The following is a 15,129-nucleotide window of genomic DNA, read 5'->3' as shown; positions in this document are numbered from 1 at the left end:
ACAGTTAATTCTGTAACTAATTCAACATGCAATAGATATTCTATGGCACAGATAAACCAGACGCTACTACACAATGCAAACGTTCTGCTTTACAATATTTATATAAGATTTTGGGAGAAAGAAATTATCCTTGAATTGCACCTTGTTTGAACGATTACAACATCTTCTAACATCATGAGGTGTATTTGCTTTTATATTTCAATAAATTGACCACTGAGTGATGAATTACATATTTTTCCTCCACATTAAATCAACAGGAAATCAGTTCAATACTTAATAGTATTGGGAATAGCAACTTATTGAAGGACTATTACCTTTGTTCCAAGTTGTGGCAGACAGGAACAACAATGGACAAGGTTTAGGAAGGGTTATGCATCAGAAAAGTATAAGGGAAATAAACTGGAGATACGAGAGACTGCAGATGCTGGAATCTTGAATAAAAAACAAACTGCTGGAGGGACCTAGCAGGTCAGGCTGAATAAGGGTTGACACAAGATGCGGGAGTAACTCAGCGGAACAGGCAGCATCTCTGGAGAGAAGGAATGGGTGATGTTTCGGTCCGAATGGGTTGAAAAAATCACCCATTCCTGTCCTGCAGAGTTACTCCAGCATTTTGTGTCTACCTTCGATTTAAACCAGCATCTGCAGTTCTTTCCTACACAGGCTGAATAAGGGTCCTGACTTGAAGCATAAACTCCACAAATGCCTTAACTCTCCACTAATGCTTCATGGCCCAATGAGCTCCTCCAGCAGTTTGTTTTTTATTTGAGAAAGAAATTAGTAGGCAATCGCATATGTTCAACATATGACACAACAAGGTGAATAAATGTACAGTAAATTTAGTTAAAAACAACGGTTTCAGCCCACATTCAGGTACTGAAATGACTTTTTGAAGAACATCTTATGGCCATCAAAATACAAAGTGCTGGAGTAACCCTGTGGCTTCATCTGTGGAGGGAATGGTTGGATGATATTTTGGGTCAGAACCCTTCTGCAGACTGATTGTAGGGAGAAAGCTGGAAAAGAAAGGTGGTGGTGTGCCAGAACCTAGCAAGTAATAGGCGGACACAGGTGAGGGAGTGGGGGAAATTGATTGGCAGATGGATGATATAGGTGACAAAGGCAAGAGATGAAAAGGAGTCAAAAGGGTGAGAAGCCAAACTGAGAGAATAGGTGGATGGGGACCTGTGAAAAAGAGGGACAGGAGAGTGGGAGAAATGGCCATGCACTAGGGTAGGGGTGGCAAAGGAATGAGAGAGTGGATAGTGGGAGTATTACTTAAAATTGGAGAATTCAAAGTTCTTACCACTGGTATGCTACCCAAGGAATATGAGGTATTGTTTCTCCAGTTTGTGCATGGCCTCACTCTGGTAAAAGAGTAGGCCAAGGACAGAAAGGTTGGTAAGGGAGTGGGATGAGAATTAAAATAGTTAGCAACCAGCAGATCCAGAGTGTATTTGACAAAACAGTTCCCTAGTCTACGTTTGGTCTCATCGATGACTGAGGCCAGAGAGATACATGAACAAAAACATGATTTTTTTAAAATTTGCTTGTAGAGGATTTGCACATTAATATTATTGGTGTGATTATATCAAAACGGTTGCCTTAATGTCTGCAATACCTTGTAACACAACTGAAGGAGAAATGCATCATTAAAGTGGCGAGTGGAGTGCCGCAAGGCTCGGTATTGGGGTCGCAACTGTTTACCATATATATTAATGATTTGGAAGAGGGAATTAGGAGCAACACTAGCAAGTTTGCGGATGACACAAAGCTGGGTGGCAGTGTGAACTGTGAAGAGGATGTTAGGAGGTTGCAAGGTGACCTGGACAGGTTGAGTGAGTGGGCAGATGCGTGGCAGATACAGTATAATATAGATAAATGTGAGGTTATCCACTTTGGTGGCAAAAACAAGGGGGCAGATTATTATCTCAATGGAGTTAGGTTAGGTAAGGGGGAGGTACAGCGAGACCTGGGTATCCACTGAAAGTTGGCGTGCAGGTACAGCAGGCTGTGAAGAAAGCTAATGGAATGTAGGCCTTCATAACAAGAGAATTTCAGTATAGGAGTAGAGAGGTTCTTCTGCAGTTTTATAGGGCTCTGGTAAGACCACATCTGGAGTATTGCGTACAGTTTTGGTCTCCTAATTTGAGGAAGGACATCCTTGTGATTGAGGCAGTGCAGCGTAGGTTCACGAGATTGATCCCTGGGATGGCGGGACTGTCATATGAGGAAAGATTGAAAAGACTAGGCTTGTATTCACTGGAGTTTAAAAGGATGAGGGGGAATCTTATAGAAACATATAAAATTATAAAAGGACTGGTCAAGCTAGATGCAGGAAAAATGTTCCCAATGTTGGGCGAGTCCAGAACCAGGGGTTAGTCTTAGAATAAAGGGGAGGCCATTTAGGACTGAGGTGAGAAAAACCGTTTTCACCCAGAGTTGTGAATTTGTGGAATTCCCTGCCACAGAGGGCAGTGGAGGCCAAATCACTGGATGGATTTAAGAGAGAGAGAGAGAGTTAGATAGAGCTCCAGGGGCTGGTGGAATCAAGGTATATGGGGAGAAGGCAGGCACAGGTTATTGATTGGGGACGTTCAGCCATGATCACAATGAATGGCGGTGCTGGCTCGAAGGGCCGAATGGCGTCCTCCTACACCTATTTTCTATGTTTCTAACATCATTACATACTTTTAAAGTGACATGTGAAATAAGAAATGTGTCATATAAACTGAACAAAATGCTCAAGTGCCAGCGTCAATATTTCAAAAGGGAATTCAAGCCTGCGAGCTAAAGAACTGAGAATATTTAAAAATAACTTGTAAACTTAATTTTATATTCAAATCAAATAAAATGAAAAATTAAACAAACCTTGTTTAAACAATCATCACAGCGGTGTGAACTCTTCAGATACATAGAACCCATGTGCAAAGGTAAAGGGTCAGTGCACACACGTTTAAGTTGGTCAGCTTGTGTCCCGTGGTCTGCCAAGCGCTCACTAACTCCAGCAGTGAGCTCTGTGCAGGAAAAGAGACTAGACGTGTTGTAGCTCTGAAACATAGGAACTTGATGCAGTTGTGGAACACTGCCATGGTAGGGCTGGGACTGTTTGAAAAGGGTTCCACAACAGGACAGCTTCTGGGAAAGTGGTGACTGAAGCTGATAGCTGGAAACAATATTCTCAACATACGGACTAGTCAAGTGGCATGGAGCTCCATCTAAATGGTTTTTAGCAATTGCTGTTTTACAAGACTTTGGTGTGTGGAAATTAGGCCTTGAACTTATTTGACATGTTACAGTTCCAGTATTTGTGTGTTCTAAAGCTCCACTACGTACTGAGTGAATGCAACCACCACCATTGTGAATTTGGGGGGAGCAATGTGGACACCAGCTTACTTTCATGCCACTTGACGGCTGCTTTGGAAAAGATTGAAGGTCAGATGAGGGGGCACTTGCAAAGAAATTAGAATTGGTACGATGAGAGGAAAGTGAAAAATCCTTTAACTCAAGCACGGGTTTGTTGCTCTCCATGTAATTTTTCTGGAAGAAGAAAAGACAAATGTCTGGATTAGTATTTTTCACACAAGCAAAGAACGTTGCAAATGGAATTCATACGCAAAGTATTGGGGCTCAAAATGTTACGTAAATTACTGTAAATAATGATATTCAATTTAATGTTTCTGCAAAGAACAAAAAGCAGCCATTTAAATCAAACATTTTATGGCACAGAATATGTGCAAATATATGGAAACAAAGGTAAGGCACGTGTGTAAAGATTTATTTTTCCATGCTTTCAAGTTAGAGGAAAATGTGCATAATACCTGCTAATATTTGTTTATCATTAACCATGTCTGAGAATAAACGTGATGAATAAATTTTACTTGACTTTTCCCATACCTCTTCACCACCCCAGTTACAGCAATTAAGACTTCCCCAGTCCTTTGTCTAGGTCAGCTCAGAGTTCCCATTTTTCCTTCTACACTGTAAAAGCCAGAATTATGCGCATTTATCTTCATTATTGCATGGACATAACCTTGTAATCTTACATCATTTTCTATCTATGATGCTAAGCCACTCACTAACTTAAAATCAGGAATACATACCAACCAAAAACAATTTTCAAATCTAATTTATTATTCTAGCAAGTAACATCATGGGACAATTAATACAGCAATACACTATTACATGTCTTAGATTGATAACATTTGTTTTCCCTGATTCCTACTTAGAAGACTTTAGAACAGACAAAATAGCTAAAAGATAATCTCAAGACTATAATAAAGATACTTTTTGCTACCTTCCGACATGACTGTTCAACTTCAAAATTCAACTCCTTATGGAGAAATCAGAAAAAACCTGATTTGCACCAAATAGGTAAATGTATTCATGCAACTGCTACACTTTGTCAGTAACAGTGGGTGTTTTATAATGTTCAGAAATGTAGAAGATGCAACAGGTTGTAAAGAGGATTTACCGTTTTTTTATTGGATGGTAATATCTGCTCAACTGTTGAAAAGCAATTTGAGATTTTCCAGAGCCACTGTTTAGAAACATTACCATCATCATTTGGTTGATTCAGGCTTCCAACAGGCCTACTGCAGAAATCATTCTCTTTTCTGTTGCCATCCATCATATAGCCTTACATACTTCCTCAGCATCATTTCATCTGTCTTTCCTTTCATTCTTTTCTCCTGTCTTTAAAAAGTAAGCACATTTTGTTCAAAAGGAAATTATGAAACAGCAGTTGGAGTTTTCTACATTTGTTTTTTTCCAACCTGCGTCACTTTCCAATAATACCAGAAATTTAGATCTGCAATAGCAAAGTCAATATGTGGCCTCGGTGTCATTAGACAATTTGGCACATGAATACGTAATGACAGCAGATACGGGTTTATACCAAAGAGAGACACAAAATGGAGCAACTCAGTAGGTGAGGCAGCATCTCTGGAGAACAAGGATAGTTCAGACGATTTGGATAGGGACCCTTCTTCAGTCACAAAGACATGAATACTTCACTCACGTGCACAAAGCAATAATGGTATGTACAAATCAGAGTTGCTCCTTCCCAATTGGGTTGTGATAGTAGTGAATTAACCAAATTAACTTGGAGACAGCTAATTTTACAGCTGTGTGTTTGGAGGGCCTTCAATTACATGGAGAGCAACAAATCCGTGCTTGAGTTAATTAAAAACAAACTTGCTGTCAACTTTAGATTTTGTACTCTACAAAAGTGTGATTTAATTAAACAGACACACAAGATAAATTATCATAGCCTAAGACACCTTAAGTGTTCCAATCTAGAAGAATTATATCTTGTACTAGACCAAGTGCAGACCTGTTGGGTCTGTTCCCCCAAAGTGCGGTTGTGGGGGGGGGGAGGCGGCATGCAGCGTCACACACACTAACTATCCCCCCCCCCCACGCACTGGCGCTAATTACCCCCTTGATATTATATTAATATTATTAATTTGCTCCTTTTACCCCATAACCACCTACTATCTACTGACGCATAGCCCCCAACTTGCAGTCACATCTAGAGAGGGCGGGGGTAGAGAGTGAGGGCAGAGAGAGAAGGGGCAGAGACAGAGAGAGAGAGACAGACACAGATAGAGGGGCAAGTGGGAGAGGGAGGTGGAGAGGAGGAGAAGAGGGAGGGTGGGTGAGGGGGAAAGGTGGGGGAGGAGGGGAGGAGAGAGAGAGGGTGAGAGTGAGGGGGTGCTGAGAGGGGGGTGAGGGGGAGAGGTGGGGAGCGGGGATGGAGGGAGGGTGGGGGAGGGGATGGAGGGGAGAGAAAGGGGGGAGGAAGAGGGAGGGGGGGAGAGGTTGTGCTGAGAGGAGGGTGAGGTGAGGGGAGGGGGAGAGGTGGGAAGGGGGAGGGGGGGGGTGGAGGGAAAGGGTGGAGGGGTGGAGGGGAGGGTGAGTGTAGGGGTGCGGGGGGAGGGGATGGAGGGGAGGGGGAGGGAGGAGGGGTGAGGAGGAGGAGGAGGGGGGAGGAGGAGGAGGAGGGAGAGAGGAGGGGGGAGAGGGGGAGAGGGGGGATGAGAGAGGGGGGGGGGGAGAGGAGAGGAGCGGAGAGGAGAGACAGGGGGGAGAGAGAGAGAAAGAGGGGGATAGGGAGAGAGAGAGGTGGGGAGAGAGAGAGAGAGTGCCTAATTACTTCAACCCAAACAACCATTTGCAGGCAGTGCTTTTTTTACTTCAAACTAACCATATTTTCATTTTTCAAACCACATTAAGGGTACTCACAGTTGTGTTACATTTGTTCAGTGTCATTCAGAGCTCAGAGTGACCTCCATCTTGCGGAGACTGATTGAGGCACACCACTTCCTGGTTTTGTAGTCCCTCCCCCTCCCTCCAGCAGGGGCAGTAGAGAGAATGGTGAATTATTTTAAAACATTAATTTCTCTCTGATTTTTCATCAATGGGAAAAATACTCTGGTCCAGGAAGGCAGACGTGGGCTCTGATCGAGGTGGCCAAAAATGACAGCCGTAGGCGGTGGCGTTCTCTCGGAAATCGCAGCACAGTGGGCCAAAAGCGGTCAAGATCAGACTTTTAGTAATATAGATGGTCTTTAACATCTACTCAGTGTTGCTACTTAATTCACTATTTGAGCAATGAGCAGCACAAATGTGACATTTTGGATCTGAACAAGGAAAATTGAGGTAATCCTATCCAATCAAAACAAAAATAAAAATGACTACTTTCAGTCCGGTTATCCAAGTCAATACAATACAATTCAATTTATTTGTCATTTGGACCCCTTGAGGTCCAAACGAAATGTCGTTTCTGCAGCCATACATTACAAAACAAAAAAGACCCGAGACACAACACAGTTTACACAAACATCCATCACATCGCTGTGATGGAAGGCAAAAAAAAAACTTATCTCTCCACTGCACTCTCCCCCCCGATGTCAGAGTCAGAGTCAAAGTCAAAGCCCCCGGCTGGCGATGGCGATTGTCCCGCGGCCATTAAAGCCACGCCGGGTGATGCAAGGTCGCGCACCGGGTCTAGTTGTTGGAGCCCCCGGTGCGCGCTCGCAAAGTCCCGCGGCCATTCCAAGCCGCGCGGGGCGGTGCTGTAAGGCCCCGCTCCAGGTGCTCTTCAACCCCGCAACTCGGGCGGGAGAAGTCGCCGTTGCGGAAGCCCCGAAAAGCGGTCCCCCAGCAGGGACCCGCGGGCTCCCGGTGCCGCCGTCCGCCAAACCCGCAGTTGCAGCCTCCGAATCTCCGGGGGTCGGGTGGCAGCAGCGTTCCACCACAGCTCCACCCGCTCCGGACTCGGCCAGCCCCGTGACGGTGAGTAGTCGGCAGCTCCGCAGCTGGAACCCCAGGTCGTTCCTGCTGGAGGCCGCTCCACGTTGCAGCCCCAACGACAAAGGAGACGCGACAAAGAAAAGGTCGGGTCTCCCGTGCAGGAAAAGATTTTAAAGTTACCCCCCCCCCCCCCACCCCCACATACCCCAACAAAAAAAATAATAAAAACTACATAAAAACAAGACAAAAATTAATAAAAACACAGACGGACTGCAGAGGCTGCTGCTGACGAGAGTCGCGCCGCCCACCAAGTTGGGTCTATTGTCATACAATCCGATGAGGTAGAGTTACAATAAAAATCTTCCTTGCAGCAGCATCATATTCATTCAGCACAAGAAAAATAAACCATGCATAAATCACAGGAATTCGGCGAGGCAGAAAAAATTAAAGACATTATTGCAAAGCACAATGATATAATAAAAACAAGCCCATGATAGTGCAAGGGGTGATCTGTACTGTTCTGAGGTTGGATTAGGATTGTGCCTGTTCAATTATCTGATAGTTGTAGTAAAGTAGGTGTTCCTGAACCTGCTGGTGTGTGACTTCAGGCTTCTGTAATTCCTGCTTGCTGGTAAAAAGCAAAAAGGCGGCACGAAAGGTGGAGATTCTTGATCACCTTCTTGAGGGAATGCCGTAAGTAGATGCTTTCGATGGTGGGTTGAGTCCATCACTTGTGTTCCTGTACGTTGGAACTGCCGCACTAGGCCATGTGGCAACTAGTCAGGATGTGTTCTACAGTACATCGGTAGATGTTTGTTAAAATATTTGGGGACATGCTGAATCTCTTCAAGATGCCAAGTGGAGGCACTGGTATGCCTTCTTCCTGATTACACTTGGGTGCTGGGCCTGTGAAAAATCTTCCTTGCAGCAGCATCATATTCATTCAGCACAAGAAAAATAAACCATGCATAAATCACAGGGATTCGGCAAGGCAGAAAAAATTAAAGACATTATTGCAAAGCACAATGATAAAAAAAAATTAAATACAGAAAATGTTGCACCTGTACACCATCTGCACAAAAGATGGATGGAAAGCATGAGGGAAATCTTTTTATGATGCAGAGGTTCTTGCTTCGTATCTAATGATGCCCAAAATTTTCTTCATTGCCGTTTCACCCAACTTCCAGAAACATCTGTTCTTCTCACGACCCAAGGTGAAACAGGCTGGTGGCAGGGTAGCAGGTGAAGCACCACAATATCGGAGAAGATGGAAGAAGGTTGCAGCAGGGAGTGATGCTCAAACTATGTAGTCCATGTGATTGGACTCTGGTCTCTCAGTCAAGGATTGTATGGTGGCAGTATGTGCACTAGTCTCCCCATGTTAAAAGATGTCATGCATCCACCAGAAGGGATACACCACTTGCACAAATGGAGCTGTGGCTCCAGGATTGGCCACTTCAAACATCTCAAGAGGCACAGAAAATACCTATCAGGAGGACAATCAAACCCAACTCTGAGTACTCGAGTACTGATGATGATAAGCATTTGATTAATGAGGAGAGACAGAACAGTTTGAAATTATTTAAGCCGAATGAGAACTGAAACATGTTTGTTGAAGAAAAAGTAACATTCAGGGAAGTTACACCCACTAATTTACACAGTGGTTACTGAACAGATGCAGTGAACTACCTAGATTTAGTGAAAACAGATAGTCGAAGCAAAATTTAATAAAACGTTTATATATCTGATTTGGTGACCCTGATCTGCTCAATTAAATGATTTACTGTTCAAATTAAATTTGACAACATTTTGACAAATATTCTGAGCAACTTTTTTCCAAGCCAGAATTTGTTTTTATCAGTCACCCAGATTCAGGAAATAATTATTGGATAAAGAAACCCAGTCATTGATAGACTTGGGTCCAGGTCCACAGAACAATGGATATTTTGAAAATAAGTTTAACAGATTCTATTGCATTAGGTGACTCAGCAAGAAATCATCTACCAAAAGCTCAACTGGGATTATGCAATACCTGCAACATGTTTGAATTACATTATAAGTCTTAGTTAGCATTATAACTTAGAAAGCATTATAAGTCTTAGTTAAACAAAACCACATTAAAAAGACTTATGAAACATTGCCATCCGGTACTGCAAAATATTTTCATAACATGATGATAGCCTTTGTGGAAAAAATACTTGATATGCTGAACATTAAGGAAGGCAAACGCAATGCTAGAATTTATTTCAAGAGGGCTAGAATACGCAAGCAGGGATGTAACGCGGAGGCTCTATAAGGCAATGGTCAGGCTGCACTTGAAGTATTGTAAACAATTTTGGGCCCCATATCTGAGGAAGGATGTACTGGCTCTTGAGAGGGGCCAGAGGTTTACAAGAATGATCCCAGGAATGAGTGGGTTAACATATGATGAATGTTTGACGGCACTGAGCCTGTACTCACTGGAACAGAAGGATGAGGGGCAAACCTCATTGAAACTTACTGAATAGTGAAAGGCTTGGATGGAGTGGATGTGGAGGCGATGTTTCCACTATTGGGAGTGTCTAGGACAAGAGTTCATAGCCTCAGAATTAAAAGACGTTCCTTTAGGAAGGAGATGCGGAGGAATTTCTTTAGTCAGAGGATGGTGAATCTGGAATTCTTTGCCACAGAAGGCTGTTGAGGCCAAGTCAATGGATATTTTTACGGCAGAGATAGATAGATTCTTGAATAGTACGGGTGTCAGGGGTTATGGGGAGGGCATGATAATGGGGTTGGAAGAGAGAGATAGATTGGCCATGATTAAATGGCGGGGCAGATTTGATGGGCGAATGGCCTACTTCTGCTATCACTTACGGCCTTATGACCATGTAACTACAGTAAATCTATAACAATATAAACCATTCAACTTTGTATTCACACTTTAGGATATCAGATCAGTTTGACCCTATAACTAAGTGCATAATTACACCCATTAACCCGCAGTGTTAGTTGTAGCTCAGTGGCAGTGTTACATTTAAAGATGCCACCGTTTGAATAAGACATTAAACCTAATCTGCCTGCTTTCAAGAATGCAACTAAAAATAACAATTTTTAAAAAGACCAGGGACATATTCCTCACTATCCAGATCAATATTTATCCTTCTTGCTATTACCTACACCAGAGTTCGGCAACCTAGGGCCCCCGGGCCGAATGCGCCCGTAACCCGAAATTATCCGGCCCGCAGGCATATCTTTCCCCCCGTAATTAACCGGCCTGCAGACTTCTATCATCTCCGGTACCTCCCGTGCCCGAGGCCGCGGCGCAGTGACGCAAGGAGGCCGCAATGGCGGAGCCGCCGAGCAACGCCGACCGCTAGCTGTACCACGGCCGTGTACCTTCTGTGTCTGGGCTTCACTGTCAGGATCGGGGTTGTCAATAGGCCAGGGACGAGTGAGTGTGAGTATTGGAGCCACCGCCTTCAGGACAGAGCCAAGGCAATGGTCCGTAGGTACGCCATGTTCGTGAGCGCCCGTAACTAGGGGCCAGTGCACCGGGTGGGGTCCTTGAAGGGCGGGATCTCTGTGAACACGTGATTGGATGCCTGCCATCCGGGGCGGGATCCATGTGTACACGTGATAGATATGGCCTGCCATCCGCTCACAACCATGCGTCCTGGCCCCTATGCAGATCTAGGTTGCCGACCCGACCTACACCTTTCCTATGTTACAATGACTGCACTAAATAATGTGACACTGCTGGAGTCCTTCCCTAGTACAACCTTAGTTGCAAAAGGCATTGTATAAATGCAAGACTTTTTTCCTTCCTCCCAAAAGTACAAAGGGTAACAATTCCCTGTGTGAAATGCCTTGCCATGAAACTGATCAGGGCACAAAATTAGCGGTTGCCCGGGTGCCACTGACCACCAAAGTGTCGCCGGGCAACCTAAAAGCCGAGTCATTTTGCCCGGCTTGGCACTGCAGATACTGGTTTGTACCGAAGATAGACGCAAAAAACTGGAGTAACTCCGCGGGTCAGGGAGTATCTCTGGAGAAAAGGAACGTGACGTTCCGTGCTGGTGATGGCTGTATTGCGGGGCAAAGATGCTAGATGCTGGGTGACGAAGGGTCGGAGCGAATGACGGACCCCGAACAGCGGCAGCAGCGGCCGCGATAGCGGCTCCATCCCCTCCTCCTCTCTGACAGCGGCCGCTGCGTGCAAATCCGCTAACGGCGCTTTCAAAACAAACCCTCCCGCACGCCGAGGCCGGGAGAAGGGGGAGGCCTCGGCATGCGGGAGGGTTTGTTTTGAAAGCGCCGTTAGCGGATTTGCACGCAGCGGCCGCTGTCAGAGAGGAGGGGATGGAGCCGCTGTCGCGGCCGCTGCTGCCGCTGTTCGGGGTCCGTCATTCCCTTTAGCCACAAGTGCCACATCTAACTCCCTCTTAAATAAAGCCAATGAACTGGCCTCAACTACCTTCTGTGGCAGAGAATTCCAGAGATTCACCACTCTCTGTGTGAAAAATGTTTTTCTCATCTCGGTCCTAAAAGATTTCCCCCTTATCCTTAAACTGTGACCCCTTGTTCTGGACTTCCCCAACATCGGGAACAATCTTCCTGCAATGTATCAGTTAATAAACAAATTGTACTTAAACAGGTGTCCCACTTGGCACTCATACCTTCCTCAGTAGGACAGTTTTAACAGATCAATCAATGATAGCTTCAGTGAAAATAAACACAAAGTATTGAACACTAAACATACACTGAGAATCCCCACAAACTAAAATGCACTCTAACAAAATACAAACATATAAACACATCACAGCAGCATTATATATTATATTTTGGACATGAAGTGAAATATGCAGCTGGGCAGAAGAAATAAGAAGATTATTGGGATTGCATTATGGGAACCAGCATGAACCTAATGGGGCCTACTCCTGTCAGGATATTGCTGCTGCTTAGATTCAGTGGCCCAATTTTCTCCACATCCTAAAGTCATCTTAGAAAGTTTATATCAATAGACCTTTGAGTTTAAGGTAATTTTCCCCACAATAACATTTCACTTATTGGGCAAAAATATGAAATGAACCAATGCTGCAAAATAACTCATCTCATCTACAGTGAAGACAACCTGGGGAGATTGCTGCCATTTTTGATGATGGCTTTGGGGCTGTCAGAGTACTTCCAGACTGACTGCTTGCAGCATCACCGGATGGAAATGTTGCCGTTACTGAAATGTTTATATTCCGGCACGTGGATAAAGATGCTGCTGGCTTTCTCTATCATCAATTTGACATGAAGATATGTGGTGGCATGACTGATTTCCCACATACATGCAAAATCTGTAAATTTTCTCCACAAAATGCTCACTGAACAAGTTAACCTACAGAATTAATCAAAGGTAGACAAAAATGCTGGAGAAACTCAGCGGGTGGGGCAACACCTATGGGGAGAAGGAATAGGCGAAGTTTCTGGTCTCGACCTGGGTCTCGACCCAAAAAATATGTTATCGAAAGATATTGTCAAGCTTGAAAGGGCAGATAACACCAACGTCTTATACAACTGCAACGTGACAACCTCTATACACTGACTGATGAAGGCCAAAGTGCCAAAAGCCTTTTTGACCACTTTATCCACCTGCGACTCAACCTTCAAGGAACCATGCACCAGTACTCCTGGATCCCTCTGCTCTACAACACTACCCAGAGGCCTACCATTTACTGTGTAGGTCCTGCCCTTGTTTGATGCCCCAAAATGCAACACCTCACACTTCTCTGTATTAAGGTGTGGCACAGCAATATTGTTGCCTTACAGTGCTTGCAGTGCCAGAGACGCGGGTTCGACCCCGACTACGGGTGCGGTCTGTACAAAGTTTGTACGTTCTCCCCGTGACTGTGCACCGAGATCTTTGGTTTCCTCCCACAATCCAAAGGCGTACAGGTTTGAAGGTTAATTGGCTCGGGTTTGTATACTTGGTATAAGTGTAAATTGTCCCTAGTATGTGTAGGATGGTATGCAGGGCTTGAAATTAACGGTTGCCCGGGTGCCAATGACCACTCAAACTGCCGCCGGGCAACCTAAACGGCGAGTCATTTTGCCCGGCTTGGCAACTTGGTTTATACCTTAGACACCAAAAACAGGAGTAACTCCGCGGGTCCGGCAGCATCTCTGGAGAAAAGGAACGTGACGTTTTGTGTCGGTGACGGTTGTGGGAAAGATTCTAAGTGTGGCGTGACGGAGGGTCGGAGCTAAAGACGGGCAGCAGCGGCGACGACTCCATCTCCTCCTCCTCCCGCACCCCGCCCCGCCTGTTAGCGGCAGCTGCTGCCACTCCGCCAACGGCGCTTTCAAAACAGACCCTTGGAGGAGGGAAGTGTCGGTCAGAGGCGGAAGTAGAGTAGGGGGTAGGGGAGTGGTGATTGGAGGAGGGAGACGAGCCAAAACACTCTCGACAGACCTGCACCGCAGCCAGGATCGATCCCGGTCTCCGGCGCTGCAATTGCTGCCGAACCGCCACTGGACCATCCCCGTCCCCGCCCGACGCCTCTGGCTATCCCCCCCACGCCCGGGGATGGCCAGAGGCGTCGGGAGTCAGACGGGCGCAGAGAAGCAGCGTTAAACCCAGCTCACTCTGCCTGTCCCGCCAGGTTAACCTGTAGCCATGTCTGGATTGAGACAGGGCTGTAGGCGAGACAGGCAGTTGAGCTGCATTTAGCGCTTGTTTGAGCTGAAATTACTGTTCACAGAAGCCTCGCGCGTGTGTGTTTGCGCATGCGCGCGCGGCCGCTAAGATAATCTGTCCGCGGTCCCCTCTATATTTTGGTTGCGATTTATGTGCCTGACAGGTGTTGCCCGAGGAGCGTTGGCCTTCCTTCCCACCTGCCCCTTCCTCTCTCTCTCTCTCTCTCTCTCATACGCCCCCCCTCCACTCCCCTTATCCTGAGATCCCTCCTCTCCATCCCGCACTGATCCCCATTCCTGTCTCTATGCAGTCCTCATTGACATCCCCTGTGCTCCCCACTCACCCACCCCCCCCCCCCCCCAATCAATTCATCCTGCACTGATCTCCCTAGCCACCTCGCATTGATTCTCCTGCCACTCCCCATCAATCCTACACTGGTCCCCCAATTCATCCTGTACTGACCCCCTTCCCATCCATCCTGCACTGCTCACCCCTTCATCCTGCACTGCTCCCCCCATCCATCCTGTACAGATCCCCCCCCATTCAACCCCACTGACATCCCCCGCGCTCTCCCCTCATAATTTTACCTACTCCAACCAACACTCACTAATTCCCCTGCCTCAATCCATCCAATCCACACCGATTCATGCACCCCCCCCCTCCCCCTCCCGACCCTATTGTGCTGGAAATGTCTTCAGAGCTAACATTAACTATGTTGATAACGGAATGCAATCAAATATGTTTTAATTCCCAATGTTATTATTTGTTTTAATCCATAAAGATGGATTAATTAAATTTTGAACACGTGAAACATTAAAACCGCAGTGTTCAATTGTCACTGACACGTTATTACAGAATTCATTTTAATGGCAAATCAATGCTATTAATATGGAGTATCAGTACTGTAGTTATTTAATGAGCAACATTCACAACTATACGTTGGATTTATCCAGGTTTTACTTCTACAGTCAGTCATATACATCACAAATTTGGTCAGGAGATATTTCAGTTGAAATTTTAATGTTGATTCTGAAGTGGGAATGATGGAAAAAGCGTTTATTTATTTTTTTAAATGGTGCTTACAAACTGGGTATCTTCATTGCCACATACATCTAATCTGAATGTCTGGTAATGTGGCGTCTTGACACCTTTAAATATATTACCAAACATTTGCTGCATTTATGTCCTTTGGCCATCTCTTGTTAGTTAGT

At 45.3% G+C, this 15,129-nt stretch overlaps 1 protein-coding gene across 5 annotated transcripts in view; it reads right to left on the bottom strand.

Annotated features, from left to right (window-relative positions):
* marf1 (meiosis regulator and mRNA stability factor 1) overlaps positions 1-15,129 on the bottom strand; it is an 87,202-nt gene that overhangs the window by 65,144 nt on the left and 6,929 nt on the right. For 2 of the 5 annotated variants that reach the window (XM_033040279.1, XM_033040281.1), the window contains exons 2-3: positions 4,475-4,695; positions 2,872-3,540 (exon numbers count right to left, since the gene is read on the bottom strand). In XM_033040279.1, the coding sequence (XP_032896170.1) occupies positions 2,872-3,540; positions 4,475-4,633 (828 nt within the window). In that variant the 5' untranslated portion in view covers positions 4,634-4,695. Of the gene's footprint in view, positions 1-141; positions 147-2,871; positions 3,541-4,474; positions 4,696-15,129 lie in introns of those variants that run through there. The other 3 variants (XM_033040282.1, XM_033040283.1, XM_033040284.1) reach the window with 2 other exon arrangements.

The sequence above is a fragment of the Amblyraja radiata genome, chromosome 22, assembly GCF_010909765.2.
Source record: "Amblyraja radiata isolate CabotCenter1 chromosome 22, sAmbRad1.1.pri, whole genome shotgun sequence".
NCBI lineage: Eukaryota > Metazoa > Chordata > Chondrichthyes > Rajiformes > Rajidae > Amblyraja > Amblyraja radiata.
Note: the sequence above shows the minus strand (reverse complement) of the source record. Positions and strands in the feature narration are given on the sequence as shown.